We start from the raw sequence: 20,568 nt of genomic DNA, 5'->3' as shown, positions 1-20,568 counted from the left end.
CTTGCATTGGATTTTGCATTAAGGCACTCAATTAGCTCTCTAGATCAGAAGAACATTCTTTATTTTGTGGCATCACTGTCAAACACACCAAGCTGCTGTTTATATGCTGTAGAAAATCCACTGACTATTTCCACAAGTAAAGGAGCTCATTTATACCTTAGAAACCATTAAACTGAACAACTCCCCATGCCCCCCCAAACTATAAAGAACTAGATAAATCTTTTTTGGAAATTTACACTATTTACCAATTCTTTAACTTTTTAACATTTATGAGATCCATGTCATCATCAAGGCCAGTTTTGCCATTAACAGCCTAACAACTTTTCTGTTAAAGTTTCAGAAAAACAATTTCTTTTTTGCCCAAACTGGAAAAGGAACCCTTGGCCTTAATCTTGAATAAGGGAAGGAGTCAGTTTCCTTCTTGCACGCAATGCCATTTAGGCACTTAGAAATTCACGCCCCTCAGAACTTACATACAAAGCAATCCATGGCATTTATATTTGTTATTGGTATGACTTTGTGCACAGCATGTACTAAGCATCTGGTAGACTAAAACAAAAATAGTAGATTAGATCCCTGCCCTAAAGGCTACATTGAGAAGCAGTGTTGCTTAGTGAAAAGAGCCCAGGTTTAGGAGTCAGAGGTCATGGGTTCTAATCCTGGCTCCACCCTCCACCTCTTGTCAGCTGTGTGACTTTGGGCAAGTCACTTAACTTCTCGGTGCCTTAGTTACCTCACCTGTAAAATGGGGATTGAAACTGTGAGCCCCACGTGAAACAACCTGATTACCCTATATCTGCCCCAGCACTTAGAACAGTGCTCAACACATAGTAAGTGCTTAACAAATACCAACATTATCATTTATTATTATTACACTGCCATTTCCCTTATCTGTCATCAACCAATCAATCAGTCAGGGATAATCTTTAAACATTTATTGGGTGCAGAGCACGGTATTAAGCGCTTGGGAGCATAGGATATAACAGAGTAGATAGACATGTTCCACGCCCACCAGGAGTTTCCAGTCTAGAGGGAGAGACAGACATTAATACAAATAGTGGATATGTACACAATCAAATGATAATGATGGTATTTGCTAAGTGCTTACTATGTGCCAAGCACTGTTCTAAGCGCTGGGGTAGATACAAGGTAATCAGGTTGTCCCATGTGGGGCTCATAATCCCCATTTTACAGATGAGGCAACTGAGGCACAGAGGAGTGAAGTGACTTGCCCAAAGTCACACAGCTGACAAGTGGCGGAGCCAGGATTAGAACCCACAACCTCTGACTCCCAGGCCCGTGCTCTTTCCACTAAGCCACGGTGCTTCCAAGTGCCGTGGAGCCGAGGGAGGGGTGAATAAAGGGTCCAAATCTAAGTGCAAAGCGATGCAGAAGGGAGTGGGAGATGAGGAAATGAGGGCATAGTCAGGGCAGTCCTTTTGGTGGAGATGTGATTTTAATAAGGCTTTGAAGGTGGGGAGAGTGATCACCTGTCAGATGTGAAGAGGGAAAGCATTCCATGCCAGAGGCAGGACGTATGCGAGGGGTCAGCAGTGAGCTAAATAAGATTGAGGTACAGTGAGCAGGTTGGTATTGGAGAAGTAAAGAATATGGGCTGGGTTGTAATTGGAAATCCGGGAGGTAAAGTAGGAGGGGTCAAGGAGATTAAATGCTTTAAAGCCGGTGGCAAGGAATCTCTCCTTGATGAGGCGGTGGATGGGCAACAACTGGAAGTTCTTGAGTGGGGGAAATGTGGACTGAATGGCTTTGCAGAAAAATGATCCGGGCAGCAGAGCCAAGTATGAACATAAGTGGGGAGACACAGGAGGCAGGGTAGTCAGCATGGAGGCTGATGCAGTAATCGAGGCAGGACAGAATAAATGCTTGAATTAATGTGGTATCAGTTTGGAAGGAGAGGAAAGGGCAGACTTCAGCTATGTTGTGAAGACTGAACTAACAGGATTTGGTGACAGACTACATATGTGGGTTGAATGAGAAAGATAAGTCGAGGATAATGCCAAAGTTATAGGCTTGTGAGACAGGGATAATAGTGGTGCTGCAGTGATGGAAAAGTCAGGGAGCAGACAGCGTTTGAGTGTGAATATGAGGAATTCTGTAGGGGGTTAGTGGTTATGAGATCAGCAAAGGGATGGGGATAGAATGAGTTGTGTTCAGTAGAAAGGGCGGTGTTGAGGGCATCAATTTGGTCATCAAGGAAAGGTAGTTTGGTTATTGAGATTAAATGGAACATGAAAACTTGAGAAAATTGGATGGGATTAAAAGATTGGAGTCACCTCTTGTGGAACAGGACCAATTCGTGGGTGGAGGGGCGAGAAGGCAGGTGAGGAAGTCATGGTCAGACAGAAGGATTTCAGAGTTGGTGAGGGTAGAGATAGTACAGTGACTAGAGGTAATGAGATAGAATGTGTGTTCAAGTTGGTGAGTGGGTGGGGTGGGGTGGAGCAGGAGTTCAGTGGAGTTGAGGAAAGTGGGCAGAGGAAGGGTCATCAAGAACATCCACGTGGATACTGACGTTCTGAAGGACCAATGTAGAGATGGAGAGAGAGAGAAGGAATGTGAGAAAGTTGGAGGTATGGCCGGTGGGGATGTCGGGGTGGGAGATGTGACTAGTAATTGTGACTGGTAATTGGAGTGGGTGGTAGAAGAGGATGATTTGAGTTTCAAAGGAAAGGGAAAAGAGGGATGGAGGAGGTAGAATGGTGTGAAAGTGTCACTGGGGAGCAATTCATTCAATTGTATTTATTGAGCTCTTACAGTGTGCAGAGCACTGTACTAAGTGCTTGAAAAGTATAAGTCGGCAACAGATAGAGACAGTCCCTACCCAATAAGGAAGCCAACTCCTCACTCTTTCTCAGTGAGTCTTTTAAAGTCTGCCTCCCCTTCTAGATTGTATGCTCCCTGTGGGCAGGGATCATGGCTATCAATTTGATTGTACTGTACTCTCCCAAGAGTACAACATCGTGCTCGGCACACTGTAAATCCTCAATAAATATGATTTATTGATTGACTGATGATGAGCATTCCTCTTGAATTTAAAGGTTCTGTCTTCAAAGGATCTGAAAGAAGCAGCATGGTCTAGTGGTTAGAGGATGGGCCTGTGAGTCAGAGGACCTGTTCTAATCCTGGCTTTGCTTCTTGTCTGCTGTGTGGCCTTGAGCAAGTCACTTCACTTCTCTATGCCTCAGTTACCTCATCTATAAAATGGGGATTAGTTCTGGGAGCCTCATATGGGACAGGGACTGTGTCCAAGCTGATTAGCTTGTATCTACCTCAGAGCTTAGAACAGTGGGTTGCACATAGTAAGCACTTAACAAATACCATAAAAAATTAAAAAAAGATCCCAGACCACTCTCAGAAATCCTACCACAACATAATCTCAGAAATTTGGAACAGAGAATTTAAGGGGCTTGCTCAAAATCACCCAGCAAGTCAATGGCAGAGCCACACGTCAACCCCCTGCCCCGTACTCGTTCAATCCATTGTGGTGCCATCCTCAATCAAATACACATTTTTTTGTTTTGTTAGACTACTCAAATGTTGCTCCACCACACCTCTGGCAATAACTCCCATGCTGAGATCCTCTCTTTGTACCAAAACAACTAGGAGAGGCTCTTATATTACCAACAAAACATTTAGTCATTTTGCAGAGTTCTGGTAATACTAGCAGAAAATGGTACCTCTGTATGGCCTTACCCAGCTCAATGTTCTGAGATGTATCAGCTGTGTGCAAGGCTGCCTCTTTGCCAGGTTTCAGTGTCCCATTAATTGGCATCCCCTTAACATAAAAGTCGAGTTCACAAGGTAGCAAGTTACAGATTACCACAGTTGGCAAGAGATAAATGGTATGCCCAGGCTGTCTGAAAATCTGTTTAGCACTGTCAGAAAATATGTTTGAGGGCATGTAATCTGGATAATTTTCTTTCTTTATAGCCACACAGAACCTATGAAGAAAGACAGATTGGTGTGAAAATCAACAGAATGAATGGAAAAGTTGTACCTTATCTTCTCAAGTTATGCACTGCCTCTCACAGAGACATATAAATTTACAGATGGTTCAGTAATTCAGTAAAACATTGGCAATTCTTTAGTCTAAATATTTAGTCTTTATTACCTGAACTGCTGTCAGATAAACCAATAAGCAAATAAAAGGAAAACCCACCCAGCTGTTTTACAGGAAAAAAAACTTAGGAATTTTGTTCAGAGGTGTAATTCCACCTGAATGACTTGTCGGCACACCCAAATCCCTTCAAAACCAGAGAAGCAGCATAGCCTAGTGGATAGAGCACAGGTCTGGGAATCAGATGGACCTGGGTTCTAATCCTGGCTCTGCCACTTGTCTGCTGTGTGACCTTGGGCAGGTCACTTCACTTCTCTATCATCTGTGAAATGGAATTGACTGTGAGCCCCATATGGGGACATGGACTGTGTCCAACCTATTTAGGTTGTATCCATCCCACTACTTAGTACAGTGCCTGGCACACAGTAAGTGAGCCCATTGAGGGCAGGGGTTGTCTCTTTTCATTACTGTATTGTACTTTCTGAGCGCTTAGTACAGTGCTCTGCCCACAGTGAATGCTCAATAAATACAACTGAATGAATGAGTTAACAAACAAATACTATTTTTTTTCAAAGAGAACAGCAAAGGTTTTCGTAAGACCTTCCACTATCAAATCCAATTAGAAAGGGAGACCGATTTGATTTACACTTTCTTGGTTTATCTATATTACTCTGAAGCCAAATGAAGGCAGGAATCTTAGATACCAGGTACACTCGAGAACACCATCAGAGTACCTTCTCACAGGAGCCTCAAAAAAAGTTAATTGACCAAATTCATTCTTCCTTTTTAGCTCCCTTGTGCCTAAAGAGATTTTGTCCACTGGACTCCTTTCTCTTAAGCCTCTTCATGTCTGCCAATAATCTGTTCCTTTCAGGAAAGAAAAAAAGGATAAAAACACAACATGGATCTGACATACCTGAAAAACCGGCTGTTTTCTGTATCCATAGAATGGCACTCTCTTTTGCTGCTACTAACTTCAGCTGACTTCACGACATTGGTCCAGTGAATGGGAACTTTACAAAAAAACACTCCCATTCCTTTGGGCCTGGCTTGCAACCGCCAGGAGGTGAGGTGCAATGGGATGGCAAACGAATCTCCTGGCATGACTGCTGGAAGCACTACAGGTTCTGGGAAACAAAAGATATGTCAACGCTGTGGGGGACATGGCCCTCAAATTAAAGAGCACTCAAGGGCCAAACAGGGATTGTAAAACAAGGCTCACTGCTCCCCGGGAGGACACTCTCCTCCTCGGGAACTAAGGGATCAAGTACTGGCTTACTGTCAGGGGCCGACGGGCTGTCCAGCCTCAGTTCCATTGGCGACTCCAGCTTGTTCTTCACGATCAGGGCTGAGCGCACAGTGATCACCTTCCTTGCGCTGCCTTCCATGGTCACGGCAAAGACCACCCGAACAGGGGGCAGTGAAGAGAACTATGATGACAATTTAAAAAGAGAGAGCACATCACTTTGCTGTTTCAATTGTCTGGTAATGTAGAACAGGAATAGGGGTTCTCCTCATAATCTCTTTATTATCCTACACAACAGAATTTGATGTAAGCAGATGATGCTATCCCAGGAGCAAATTCTGTATTTTTCCACTGTTGAATAGGGGTTAATTCAATTCTGTACACCCTAAAATTGCAAGACGGCATCTTTAGAGTAAGACCTCAAAGCACCCTAAACACATGAATATCATAATCCAAATCATACCCCTTGTTTCAATCAATCCTCGAAATCTAAGACACAATGGCATTAGGGGATGAAGCCAGGCCCCTTACTAACATTTTTTAAGTTATAAAAATCCAAAGCCATACACTAGTACAAATTCGTATTCTATGTACTACAAAGAAATGGTTCTTAAAATTATTATTCCAAGAGTATGTGCCCAGAACCTAATGATAATGATCTCTGGGTGAAAAAATAATATCATATCCTGGTTTTTCACATCGCCAACCTTTTATTAAAACAAACAACATCTGAAAACCTGCATAAGAAAACAAAGAAACAAAGTTCTCAATGTTTTGCAAAAACATACCAGCAACACTTTCAGGAAGGCCCAGTGGTAAAAGCAAATTAGAACACTTTGAAGTGCTATTAGATAGTGACAGTACTGGGTACAAGGGTAGCCATAACTCCAGCTTCCGATAAGCCAATACAATAAAGCTCCAACAAATTCAGTGTTCATTTATAATAACTGCAAATCCTGACTTTCATGTCTCTACACTTGGCAAACTAAAATTTCACATAATAAAAGAAAATATCCTCAGGGAGAAGAAACTCTAAGCAATATTCTGAAAGGAGCTCGTCAGTGCCATCTCATGACTTTTAACAGCCAACTGGACCCAGCCTATTATTACGCAATCTTAAATTATCCATGCAAATTATGATGTAGTTCCAAGGGGTACGGCATATATAACTAAACTTTGTCTTCAATCTTCATTACCTCCCTGTCATATTCCAGTTTAGGAATCAAAGTGCTGCCTGAGGATATATTTAAGATTTCCATAGGCTCTTCAGAAGAAAGGTGCTATATAAATTCAGGATGCTGTAATTATTAAGAGAACATATTCATTTACCTTTGACACATCTCTCTCTTCAATCTATATATTCAGTACTTCACCACATCCCGACAGTTCTACCTTCACCTCAAGTCTAGAATCTACCCCTTCCTCTCCATCCAAACTACTACCAAGCTGCTCCAAGCATTTGCTATACCATGACTTTTTTAAAAAAAGGTATTTGTTAGTGATAATAATAATAATGATAATAATAATTATGGTATTTGTTAAGCACTTACTATGTGCCAAGCACTGTTCTAAGCACTGGGGTAGACCCAAGGTAAACAGGTTCTCCCACATGGGGCTTACAGTCTTAATCTCCATTTTAGAGATGGCATAACTGAGGCACAGAGAAGTTAAGTGACTTGCCCAAGGTCACACAGCAGACAAGCGGCAGATCCAGAATTAGAACCCACATCCTCTGACTACCAAGCCCGTATTCTTGCCACTAGGCCATGCTGCTTCTCTAAGAGCTCACTATATATTAGGCACTGTTCGAAATACTGGGGTAGATACAAAATAATCAGGTTGGACACAGACTTAATCCCCATTTTACAGATGAGTTAACAGGCACAGAGAAGTTAAGTGACATGCCCAAGGTCACACAGCAGACAAGTGGTGGAGCCAGGATTAGAACCCAGGTCCTTCTGGCTCCCAGGCCTGTACTCTAACCACTAGGCCATGCTGCTTCATTTGACTCCTTGAATACCTGCATTAGCCTTCTCTCTGATCTTGCTTCCAGTCTCTCCTGCTTCTAGTCCATACTTCACTCTGCTGCTCAGATCATTTTTCTAAGAAAACATTCAGTCCATATCTCCCAACTCAAGGACCTCCAGGAGATACCCATGCACCTCTGCATCTAAAAGAAACTCCTTACCATCGGCTTTAAAACACTTAATCAGCTCTCTCCCTCCTATTTTACCTCAACGATTTCCTATTTACAACCCAGTCAGCAGACTTCAATTCTCTAACGTCAATTTACTCACTGTACCTTGGAAGGCCAAATGACCCGACTCAGATTAGCATATTTTGGACACATAATCAGGAGGACTAATTCTCCGGAGAAAACACTAATGCTAGGAAAAGTCCACAGAAAATGTGGAAGAAGCAGACCAGCAGCTAGATGGATAGAGACCAAAACGATAACAGAAGAACCCTGAGAAAGGTTACAGATTATGGCAGAAGATAGGAAGTTCTGGAGAAAAATGTATCCATAGAGTTGCTATGAATCAGAAATGACTCAACAGCACTTGATGATGATGATGATGATGATGATAATAATAATAATAATGATAATAATACCTCGATCTTGTCAACTCGGCATCAACTCTATGCCCATGTCCTCGCTGTGCCATGGAACCCCCTCCCCCACCACATATGACAGACTGTCAATCTCCCCAGCTTCAAAGCCCTATTAAAATTACATCTCGTCCAAGAGGCTTTCCCCAATTAAGCCTTGTTTTCCTCCACTCCCTCTCAATCAAACAATCAATCAGCTGTATTATTGTGTTCTTTCTGAGTGCAGAGCATTGTACTAAGTGCTTGAGAGAGTACAATATAAAAGAGTTGGTAGGCATATTCCCTGCCCACAATGAGCTAACAGTCTACACCTTTTGTATCACCTATGCACTTGGATCTGTGCCCTTTTAGCACTTGATATTCACCCCACCCTCAGCCCCAAAGCACTTATATACATATCCATAATTTATTAACATTAATGTCTGTCTCCCCCTCTAGACCGGAAGCTCCTTGTGGGCAGGGAACGTTCTGCCAACTTTGGTCTGTTGTACTCTTCCAAAGTTCTACCACTGATTAAGTTACTCACATCTGAGGGCAAACCTATATTGTGTAGACCTGAAGAAATGATCTAATCAGAAATAGTCCATTCCCAATCACTCAGCAGCAGAAACACAAGGAAAAATGTACTCACATAGACCTGGGGATGTATTATATTTGTCCTGCTACTTGGACTGCCAATCTAGTAAAGATCCAAAAAGGCAAACAGTTAATACATGAGGAATATATAGATGTTCATTATTATTAGTAATAATAATAATAATGGTATTTGTTAAGTGCTTACTATGTGCCAAGCACTGTTCTAAGCACCGGGGTAGATACAAGATTATCTGGTTGTCCCACGTGGGGCACATAGTCTTAATCCCCATTTTACAGATGAGGTAACTGAGGCAGAGAGAAGTAAAGTGACTTGCCCAAAGTCACACAGCACACAAGAGGCAGAGCTGGGATTAGAAACCATGACCCCTGACTCCCAAGCCTGGGCTCTTTCCACTAAGCCACGTATTTATCCAGACACCTCAGGTATACTTTGGGAAGCAAAGACATTTACTTTAAATAGTGTGAGGCCCATCCACCATACATCCTTCCCTAATGCTATCCTCTGTACCATGTACATTTGTATCTTTATTGATATTTATATATATTCAATTCTTATTCAGCTATTGTCTGCAGGATTTATTTATACTACTACCTGTTATATTCTTGTCCTTCCTCTGCCCCCACTATTCCTAAGTATTTTTTGTCTGCCGGTCTCCTGCATTAGGTTCTAAGTTCTTTGGAAGTCGGGAATGTGTGAAAAGCTTCTGCTGCACTTTCCCAAGTGCTTAGTTCAGTTCCGTGCCCTGACTATGTGCTCAATAAATATGATAGATTGGCTGGCCGATGAATCAGTGTCATTGACATTTAAAACTGTGAATGCTTAGCCTGGTTTCAAAGAGTTTCTGTATTTAAGCTTGTGGAGAGACTGGGGGGAACAAATTCAGTAAGAAAACAGGACTCCGATTCTTAATGTGAGCAGAACGAGTTTTGCACTCATCATTGGTATATGGAAAAATTAGCCTGAGAAAAACTGGGTGATAGGTGAGTAAATCTGTAACTGCTGCAATTACAAAACTTGGCATTTTTGTCCAGCTGCAACTGTACTTTACAGTTGCTTCTAAACAGTGCCCTTTATAATTCTAGTCCTTTTGAGGGTGAGTGGGTTTGAGGTGGGAAGAAAAATGGTATGGGAAGCTGTGAGTAAAGGTGAGGGAGAAAACAGAATAATTGGAAAAGAGAAATTCTCCATCTGTCAGCGCTTAGAACAGTGCTTTGCACATAGTAAGCGCTTAATAAATGCCATTATTATTATTATCTGTCTGTGTTTCTGCCTGGGGGTAATGAGAAGGGGGCACTGTTTTGGTAGGGGTTGTACAGTGCTCTACACACAGTAAGCACTCAATAAATAAGACTGGATGAATGAATGAATAAACAGATAGGATTAAAAAGGATGTTGCAATGTCAGAACTCAGGGAGGGATGATACTGGTAAGGAAAAGCTAGTAGTTTGGGGTTGGCTATAAGCAATGCTGAAAAACCTAACTGCAAGATATCATATTCCAATCACCATTTAAAATGTTGGTGGGTTTTTTTTAATAAGCAGGGGATGTTTTTTATTTTGAAATAATTAGCTTTAATTCCGATAGCTATGAAATCTGTTCAGCCCCAGGAAAAACTGAACCATAAATCCTACTCTTCCTTCTTAAACTAGGTAAATAATTTGACAATAGAAAAATCCCACTAGGGAGAAGCCGATGCTTAACCACCAGATAACTCTTGCTTCTTAAGGGTACAGTCACCTTCGCCAACACTGTGCTACCATTAACACTGGCTTCCCAGCAGCAACTTACGGTGGATGACGATGAATTCTTGTCAGGGGCTGCGTATCGGAAAAAGGTTCCAACTTTGTCCACGGACACCGGGCTCACTCGTTCCCAGCCATTCACTCTCACTTGCAGCTGGTGAATTCTGAGGTCATGGGTGTGCCTGCCAGTTGAGATGGAAGCAAGTTTGCATTACTCCTCATCTTCAGGGGAAAGACAGCAAGAAATGTAGAAGGGAGACAAATTTCAGGTACCCACTTCTTTAAGGCCAAGCCTCAATGGGTCTTGATAACAGAAACACCAAATAGGAAAACCCTCATTAGCATTTCCAGATTAGTAGAAAAGGCTCCCTATCATTCTGACTTCTCAATAAAGACGAAGATGAACACATTTAGCCTAGGAATGGAACAAGGCATATGAGATGACTTGTGCTGGATGTACTGTCACTAACTGGCAAGGTTTTCAAATGTTGTATAATCAATCAATGTTGTATAAGAAAGAACTAGTGTCTTTACTTCTACAGTGTAAAACTTGAACATTTAATAATAATAATATTATTATTAATAATAACAATCATGGGTATTTGTTAAGCGCATACTATGTGCCGAGCACTTTTCTAAGCGCTGGGGTAGTTGCAAGATAATCAGGTTGTCCCACATGGGGCTCACAGTCTTAATCCCCATTTTACAGATGAAGTAACTGAGGCACAGAGAAGTTAAGTGACTTGCTCAAGGTCACATGGCAGATAAGTAGTGGAGGCTGGATTTGAACCCATGACCTCTGACTCCAAAGCCTGTGCTCTTTTCCACTGAGCCACGCTGCTTGCTTCTAGAAACAGTGTGTTTTAGGGGAAAGAGCCCAGGCTTGGTAGTCAGAGGTCATGGGTTCTAATCCCAGCTTCACCACTTGTCAGCTGTGTGACTTTGGGCAAGTCACTTCACTTCTCTGGGCCTCAGTTACCTCATCCGTAAAATGGGGATTAAGACTATGAGCCCCAACTGGGATAACTTGATTACCTTGTAACTATCCCAGCACTTAGAACAGTGCTCAGCACACAGCAAGCACTTAAAAAATACCATCATCATCATTATTATTATTATTATTATTATTATCATCATGGGGCACAGAATGCAAATGACTGGAGAAGCAGCATGGACTACTGGAAATAGCACATGCCTGGGAGTCAGAAGTGCCTGGATGCTAAATCCTGGCTCTGCCACTTGTCTGCTGTGTGACCTTGGGCAAGGCACTTCACTTCTCTGGGCCTCAGTAACCTCACCTGCAAAATGGGGATTAAGACTGTGAGCCCTATGTGGGAGGGGACTGTGTCCAATTTGATTAACTTGTATTTACCCCAATGCTTAGATCAGTGTGTGGCACATGGTAACCACTTAAATACCATAAAAAAATAGGCAAGGGAAGGTCCAGCACATTGCGAAGTGCATACAAAGCTTTTTATTGTCCAGTACCCATTTACAGCCAAACCAACAGCACTGTTGATGCGATGCTGTGATCCAACAGCAGGACTTGACTTGCCAAGTAGGTTCCCAAACAGTAGCTCTCTAGTGGGCTACTAGACAAAAAGTTTGAGAGATTAGAAGGTAGGTCCTTAAGTCTGAAGGTGGATGTCAAGAAGGCAACCAGTGGAAAGAGCACGGACTTTGGAGTCAGAGGTCATGGGTTCAAATCCCAGCTCCACCAATTGTCAGCTGTGTGACTCTGGGCAAGTCACTTAACTTCTCTGTGACTCAGTTACCTCATCTGCAAAATGTGGATTAAGACTGTGAGCCCCCCGTGGGACAACTTGATCACCTTGTAACCTCCCAAGCGCTTAAAACAGTGCTTTGGACATAGTAAGTGCTTAATAAATGCTATTATTATTATTATTTTCCCAGCAACTGATCAGTCCACTGTTGAAGACAGATCACAAGACTGCCTGACTGCAAAAATCTTAGACTGTAAACTCTTTTTTTATGGTATTTGTTAAGTGCTCACTATGTGCCAGACACTGTACTACATGCTGGAGTAGAGAGAAGTTAATCAGGTTGGACATAGTCTCTGTCCCACTTGGGGCTCACAATCTTAATCAGCTCACTCTCTCCCCTGTCCCTTGGTTGATCTCCCACTAACCCCTAGCCCTGGAACACCTCCACAGCCCGCTTCCTTCACTCCTGTGCATGAGCCACAGAATGCTCAACGTCCTCTCATCCAATTCTCTCCTTGACCCCTTCCAATATGGCTTCCATCCCCTTCGCCCCACAGAAACCGACCTCTTAAAGGTCTCCTCCTCACCAAACTCAATGGCCTCTACTCCTTCCTAAACCTCCTCGACCTCTCAGCTGCCCTTTGAATCTGTCAACAACCCCCCTCTCCTGAAAACATTATCCAACCTCAGCTTCACAGACACTGTCCTCTGCTGGTTCTCCTCCTATCTCTCTGACCGCTCATTCTCAGTCTCTTTAGCGAGCTCCTCCTCTGTCTTCCATCCCCTAACTGTGGGAGTCCCTCAGGGCATAGTTTTGGGTCTCCTTCTACTCTCCACCTACACCCACTTCCATGGAGAACTCATTCTCTTCCATGGGTTCAACTACCAACTCTAGGCAGATGATTCCCAAATCTACATCCCCAGCTCTGATCGATATGTTGCCGACTTGTACTTCCCAAGCACTTGGTACAGTGCTCTGCACACAGTAAGCACTCAATAAATACGACTGAATGAATGAATTAATAAATGATCTCTTTCACTCTCTGAAGTCTCGCATTTCCTTATGCCTCCAAGACCTCGCTGCTCGGATGGCCCACCAACACCTCAAGCTTAACATGTCTAAAACAGAATTCCTCATCTTCCCATCCAAACCCTGTCCTCCACATGACTTTCCCATCACTGTAAATAGCACCCCAACCTCCCTGTCTCACAAGCCCGTCTTCACGTTATCCTTGACTCATCTCTCATATTCAGAGAAGCAGCGTGGCTCAGTGGAAAGAGCACGGGCTTGGGAGTCAGAGTTCATGGGTTATAATCCTAGCTCCCCCATATGTCTGCTGTGTGACCTTGGGCAAGTCACTTAACTTCTCTGAGCCTCAATTACCTCATCTGTAAAATGGGGTTTAAGACTGTGAGCCCCACGTGGGACAACGCGATCACCTTATATTCCCCCCAGCGCTTAGAACAGTGCTTTGCACATAGTAAGCACTTAACAAATGCCATCTTCATCATCATCATTATTCAATCTATCATTAAATCTTGTAGATTCAGCCTTCAAAACACTGCTAAAATCTGTCCTTTCCTCTCCATCCAAACTGACACCATGTTAATCCAAACACTTATCCTATCCTGTCTTGACTACTGCATAAGCCTCCTTGCTGACCATCTCTGCCTCCTGTCTCTCCCCTATCCAGTCTGTACTTCACTCTGCAGCCTGGATCATTTTTCTACAAAAACGTTCAGACCACGTTTCCCCACTCTTCAAGAATCTCCAGCATTGCCCATCCATCTACCTACTGAATCAATCAATCAATTGTATTTATTGAGCACTTATGTATAGAACACTGTATTAAGTACTTGGGAGAGTACAATACAACAGAATAAGGAGACACATTCCCTGCCCATAACGAGCTTACATTCTAGAGGGGAAGACAGACATTAATATAAGCAACTTTTGTAATTTAAAGACAAGTACATATACATAAGTGCTGTGAGGTTGGGGGTGGGGCAAATATCAAATGTCCAAAGGTCTTAAATCGAAGCAATGTGGCTCAGTGGAAAGAGCAGGGGCCTTGGAGTCAGAGGTCAGGGGTTCAAATCCCGGCTCTGCCAATTGTCAGCTGTGTGACTTTGAGCAAGTCACTTACCTTCTCTGTGCCTCAGTTCTCTCATCCGTAAAATGGGAATTAAGACTGTGAGCCCCACGTGGGACAACCTGATCACCTTGTATTCCCCCAGTGCTTAGAACAGTGCTTTGCACATAGTAGGTCCTTAACAAATACCATCACTATTATTATTATTAATGCAGAAGGGAAAATGAGCTGGGGAAAAGAGGGCTTAATTGGGGACGGCCTCTTGGAGAAAATGTGACCGCAATAATGCTTTAAAGGTCAAATGATTGGCATACATGGAGGGGGAGGGAGTTCCAGCCTAGGGGGAGGACTTGGGAAAGTGGCTGGTGGTAAGATAGGTGAGATCAGGGCACAGTGAGTGTACGCTGGAGCTAGAGGAGGGAAGTGTGTGGGCTGTAGTAGGAGATTAGTGAGGTGAGGCAGGATGGGGCAAGCTGATTGAGTGCTTTAAAGCCAATGGTAAGGAGTTTCTGTTTGATGTGGAGCTGGATGGGCAATGACTGGAGGTTCTTGAGGAGTGGGGAGACATGGACTGAAAGTTATTGTTGATTAACGATCCATGCAACAGTAAAGTACATATTGGAGTGGGGAGAGACAGGAGGCCGGGAGGTCAGCAAGAATGCAGGTACAGTAGTCAAGGCGGGATAGGATAAGTGCTTGGATCAGCATGGTAGCAGTTTGGATGGAGAGGCAAGGATGGATTTTAGTAATGTTGTGAAGGTAGAACCGACGAGAAGTTAGAACCACGATGAGAAGTGGTGACAGTCTGAATATCCTAAAAAAAACCCATTCTAAAAAAAACCCTCTCTTGACTCCACCTCCCCTTCTAGTTATCGACATAACTCCCTCCTATCCTTCATTTCCAAACTCCTAGAACGAGTCGTCTACACCTGCTGCCTCGAATTCCTCAATGCCAACTCTCTCCTTGACCCCCTCCAATCTGGCTTCTGTCCCCTACACTCCACCGAAACTGCCCTCTCAAAGGTCACCAATGACCTCCTTCTTGCCAAATCCAATGGCTCCTACTCTATCCTAATTCTCCTTGACCTCTCAGCTGCCTTCGACACTGTGGATCACCCCCTTCTCCTCAACATGCTATCCAACCTTGGCGTCACAGACTCCGTCCTCTCCTGGTTCTCCTCTTGTCTCTCAGACCATTCATTCTCAGTCTCCTTTGTGGGCTCCTCCTCTCCCTCCCATCCCCTTACCGTAGGGGTTCCTCAAGGGTCAGTTCTTGGTTCCCTTCTGTACTCTATCTACACTCACTCCCTTGGTGAACTCATTCGCTCCTACGGCTTCAACTATTATCTCTACGCTGACACCCAAATCTACATCTCTGCCCCTGCTCTCTCTCCCTCCCTCCAGACTTGTATCTCCTCCTGCCCTTAGGATATCTCCATCCGGATGTCTGCCCACCATCTAAAACTCAGTATGTTTAAGACTGAACTCCTTATCTTCCCTCCCAAACCCTGCTCTCTCCCTCACTTTCCCGTCACTGTAGACGGCACTACCATCCTTCCTGTCTCACAAGCCCACAACCTTGGTGTCATCCTCGACTCTGCTCTCTCGTTCACCCCACACATCCAATCAGTCACCAAAACCTGCCAGTCTCACCTCCACAACATTGACAAGATCCGCCCTTTCCTCTCCATCCAAACTGCTACCTTGCTGGTTCAATCTCTCATCCTATGCCGACTGGATTACTGCATCAGCCTCCTCTCTGATCTCCCATCCTCCTATCTCTCCCCACTTCAGTCTATGCTTCACAATGCTGCCCGGATTATTTTGTACAGAAATGCTCTGGGCATGTTACTCCCCTCAGAAATCTCCAGAGGCTGCCTGTCAACCTACAAATCAAGCAAAAACTCATCACTCTCAGCTTCAAGGCTCTCCATCACCTCGCCTCCTCCTACCTCGCCTCCCTTCTCTCCTTTTACAGCACAGCCTGCACCCTCCACTCCTCTGCCGCTAACCTCCTCACTGTATCTCGTTCTCGCCTATCCCGCCATCGACCCCCAGCCCACGTCCTTCCCCTGGCCTGGAATGCCCTCCCTCCACATATCAGCCAAGCTAGCTCTCTTCCTCCCTTCATAGCCCTATTGAGAGCTCACCTCCTCCAGCAGGCCTTCCCAGACTGAGCCCTCTGTTTCCTCTCCTCCTCCCCATCCCCCCTTCCCTACCTCCTTCCCCTCCCCACAGCACTTGCATATATTTGTACAGATTTATTACTCTATTTATTTTACTTGTACATATTTACTATTCTATTTATTTTGTTAATGATGTGCATACAGCTGTAATTCTATTTGTTCTGATGATTTTGACACCTGTCTACATGTTTTGTTTTGTTGTCTGTCTCCCCCTTCTAGACTGTGAGCCCGTTGTCAGGTAGGGACCGTCTCTATATGTTGCCGACTTGTACTTCCCAAGCACTTGTACAGTGCTCTGCACACAGTAAGCGCTCAATAAATACAACTGAGTGAATGAATGAATATATGGATGGAATGAGAGAGATGAGTCACGGATAACATCAAGGTTATGGGCTTGTGAGATACAGAGGACAGTGGAGTTGTCTACAGTCATGGGAAAGACATGGGGAGGACAGAGTTTGGGTGGGAAGATAAGGAGTTTTTTGGACACGTTTCATTTGAAGTGCTGGTGGGGCATCCAAGTAGATATGTCTTGAAAGCAGAAGGAATCGAGGGAGGGTCCTGGCTACCTGACTAAGGAGTTACTTTCAAATATGAGGTAGAGGAAATATGATCAGCAGTTGTTTAGACTCATTAAGAAGAGTATTGTTTAAAGTCACTGCTTTAATCTGCTTAATAGAGAAGCAGTGTGGCTCTGTGGAAAGAGCACAGGCTTGGGAGTCAGAGGTCATGAGTTCCAATCCCGGCTCTGCCACTTGCCAGCTGTGTGACTTTGGGCAAGTCACTTCACTTCTCTGAGTCCTTCTGACTCCCAGGCATGTGCTCTATCCACTAGACCATGTGTCTACCAACTCTGTAGTATTGTACTCTCTCAAGGGCTTAGTACAGTGCTCTACACACAGTAAGCAGTCAATAAATGCTATTGATTGATTGACTCAGGGCAGCATTTCCTTTTCTTTGCAATTTCATCAAAGGGGAAAAAACACAGCCCTGGGCTTTACCATAAGAGAAATAGACATGCCTTTGGAAAAAAGCAAAAAAAAAAAACAAATTCTCTTCTTGGTTCCCTATTGCAAATTCCACTTCCCAAAACCATCCTGAGTTGTTTGGCTTTGACCCCAAGTGACTAGGATCCCAGTTATGTGAGCAGGGGCCGTCAGAAAGAAAGAGCCTTAGCACTCAGCGGAAATCAGACCAGAAGGCAGTGGGCAGAACAGGAGGAACAAGAGGAAATTACACATTTAATTCTATTTTACATTTTTCTTAATTCAAGCCAGAAGCCTGAACTAAGGAACTGTGTTTGATGTCAGGGTGGGGGCACCAAGGGACGAGATGTTGGAGGGAAAGTTTATTTTTATGAATTCAAGTAGAATGTTGATTTTAAATAGGTTACAGGAAAATAAAGAAAGGAGTAGTAAAGAGGTCACATTGCTTGTGACACAGCAGATTAGAGTCTTAATAAGAAAAAGTACAACTGTTTAGGATTTTAGATTATGGGGAGCTGTCCCCTGAAAACACTATAAGAACTTTACATGGTTTGAGGTCTGAATTCCCAAATGCAACATGTATACACATCCACAAATACATACAAACATATATATATATATATATATATATGTATATATATATATATATATATATGGATAAGTATTAACACACACACTCACAAACACAAAAATATATGTACACACACACACACATATATAAACTGCAGCTTAATGAAGCAACACTTTCCTGTTCTTTCTTTGGAGCCACTTATATTCCACATAGTCAAAATCTTTGTTGAAAGAAGTACGTAGCTGGATAAAAGCTCATAATTTCCTCTTCTGAAGAGAACAGAAACTTTTCAAAGACAAAATTTGACATCTTAATCTGAACGACACCCATTGACAAATAGCACAGCTTAATGGATACAGCAGAGGCCTAGAGTCAGAAGGACCTGGGTTTTAATCCTGGCTCCTCCGCTTGTCTGCTGTGTGACTTTCGGCAAGTCACTTCACTTACCTATGCCTCAGTTAACTCATCTGTAAAAGGGGGATTAATATTACGGGCCCCATGTGGGACACGGACTGTGTTCAACCTGGTTAGCTTGTATCTGCCCAAAGCTCTCCTCTGAATCGACCTTATCGTGGCAGGAGACTCTGCATACACTGCTGAAGCTTAGAGCTATGCCATATAGGGCTATCCATAATGGAAAGGTATAAACCGAAGCATCAGATAAAGTCGATTCACATATGCTGGGCAGCAGGGCCATGGGAAAGAGTAAAAGGAGGATGATCAAGTGATCAAAACATTGATCAAAGACAACGGCACAGACCCAAGTGTTAACTGAGCGGAAGAAGACAATGGTAAACCACTTCCATATCTTTACCAAGAAAACTCTAGGAAACACATAGCAGAATGACCTTATGACAGAAGATGGGACGTCCATGGAGTCGCTATGGGTCGGAAACAACTCAGCGGCATTTGAAGTAAGTTGAAGCGCCCCTTGCCTAGAATAGTGCCTAGCAGGTATCAAGCATTTTAAACAAATACCACGAAAAGAACAAGTCTTGGTTTGTGGGGAAGGGTCTTGTTTGATGATAAGGCCTTTTCTGTCAGATGGCACCCATTCTGAACTTGATCCTATTCCTTTCTCTTTCCTCCTTCCTTTCCCCTCTAGACTGTAAGCTCGTTGTGGGCCGGAAATGTGTCTGTTATATTGTTGTGTTGTACTTTTCCATGCGCTTAGTACAGTCCCCTGCACACAGTCAGTGTTCAAAAAATATGAATGATTGATTACACTCGAGTTCTCTTTAAAAATCTCTTCACAAGAACTTTCCTCATAATTACGAGCGTTGTGAGCACTGGAGCGGGCCAAAATAATAGACATTTAACATTTGTTTTGCTCCCTCTGCTGGTTGTCAACTAGTAATCTCCCTCTAGAATCACACTAAGAATGACCGAAATCAGATTCTCTGCACAGTACCAGAAATCCACTCATCAGCCAAATAATGAAGAAATTAATAAAAACAAATATGTTTCCAAGCCGGTACAAACACCAAAGAAAATCATCTACATCACCAAATGAGAAAATTCACCAAGCGGCTCTCTTGGGACAGTCATCCAGCTATATCAAAACCGTAGAAGACTAAAAAGAAATAAAGGCTCTCTTACCTGTGCCTTAACTTTCCTCTAGTCTCAAATTCAAACGGAATCTCTTCTCCTGTGAGTACTTCCCGCCACTCGCTGACATTGTGACCATCATCAATGAACGTTCGGTTTCCTTCGGGAACGAGGCCTGGGCTTCCGCTGTGAGATAGGGCTGCCCTGCAAAACAAATCATGTGCAAAGCTAAAGTTGGGTTCCCACTACAGGGATTTCAAATAAATCCCTTGATTAACTAGTTATTTCTGAACTTCTCCTCATGGACGAGGCAGAATAACTTGCCTAAGGGAACCTAAGAGAGCAGCAATGATGGGAAACCAAACTAAAAACTTTATTCTAGTGCCACTCGGTGTTGACCCATGCAACAGACTTCCACTCAAAATTTATTGTATCATCAGGGCAATGGAGTCTTTCAACTGGTAATCAGAAGACCTAGATTTTACTCTTAACTTTGCTCTAGACTCACTTTCTGACCTGGAAAATATAACTAAATTTCTCTCTGCCATGCTGGTCTTCGATCTTTAAAATTGCATCTTACCTTAACTAGCTCACTAGTTAAAATGCTAAAAGGACATATATGAGTGTGAAATAATTTGACTCTACAAAGCTTTAAAGTATATGTAATCATCATTTGACATCTATTGAACAATCCTAGGGTTAGTCTGCACTGGGCAAGAGTTTTTAAACACTTTTTACCACTGGTAAAATCTAATTTTTCTCTGAATTCATAAAAGGCAAAAAAAAAAAGAACCCTAAAACCCTCAATGCCACAGAAACTTGTATGGACAGACTGCCATGCTGTTGAGGGAATATTTGTGGAGTCATGGTAGAGCCCGTGACAACTGGTCATATCCCTGACATCGGTACAATGGACGTGGGTCCTAATCCCAGCTACGTCACTTGTCTGCTGTGTGACCTTGGCCAAGCCACTTAACTTCTCTGTGCCTCAGTGACCTCATCTGTAAAATGGGGATAAAGACTATGAGCCCCACGTGGGACAACCTGATTACCTTGTATCTACCCCAAGCTTAGAACAGTGCTTGGCACATAGTAAGTGCTTAATAAAAATCATAATTACCATTATTATTATTATTATTACAATAGTCTGATTGACAAGCTGCATTTATTGTACCTGTGGCCTAAT

The 20,568-nt window shown here is 43.2% G+C and overlaps 1 protein-coding gene across 1 annotated transcript in view; it reads right to left on the bottom strand.

The window, feature by feature from the left end:
• Positions 1-20,568, bottom strand: part of VPS13D (vacuolar protein sorting 13 homolog D) — a 333,705-nt gene that overhangs the window by 196,792 nt on the left and 116,345 nt on the right. The window contains exons 42-47 of the mRNA XM_038746364.1: positions 19,434-19,586; positions 10,321-10,456; positions 8,566-8,613; positions 5,358-5,508; positions 4,995-5,205; positions 3,715-3,962 (exon numbers count right to left, since the gene is read on the bottom strand). Coding sequence (XP_038602292.1) covers positions 3,715-3,962; positions 4,995-5,205; positions 5,358-5,508; positions 8,566-8,613; positions 10,321-10,456; positions 19,434-19,586 — 947 coding nt within the window. The remainder of the gene's footprint in view (positions 1-3,714; positions 3,963-4,994; positions 5,206-5,357; positions 5,509-8,565; positions 8,614-10,320; positions 10,457-19,433; positions 19,587-20,568) is intronic.

This window comes from Tachyglossus aculeatus, chromosome 5 (assembly GCF_015852505.1).
Source record: "Tachyglossus aculeatus isolate mTacAcu1 chromosome 5, mTacAcu1.pri, whole genome shotgun sequence".
NCBI classification, from domain to species: Eukaryota; Metazoa; Chordata; class Mammalia; order Monotremata; family Tachyglossidae; genus Tachyglossus; species Tachyglossus aculeatus.
Note: the sequence above shows the minus strand (reverse complement) of the source record. Positions and strands in the feature narration are given on the sequence as shown.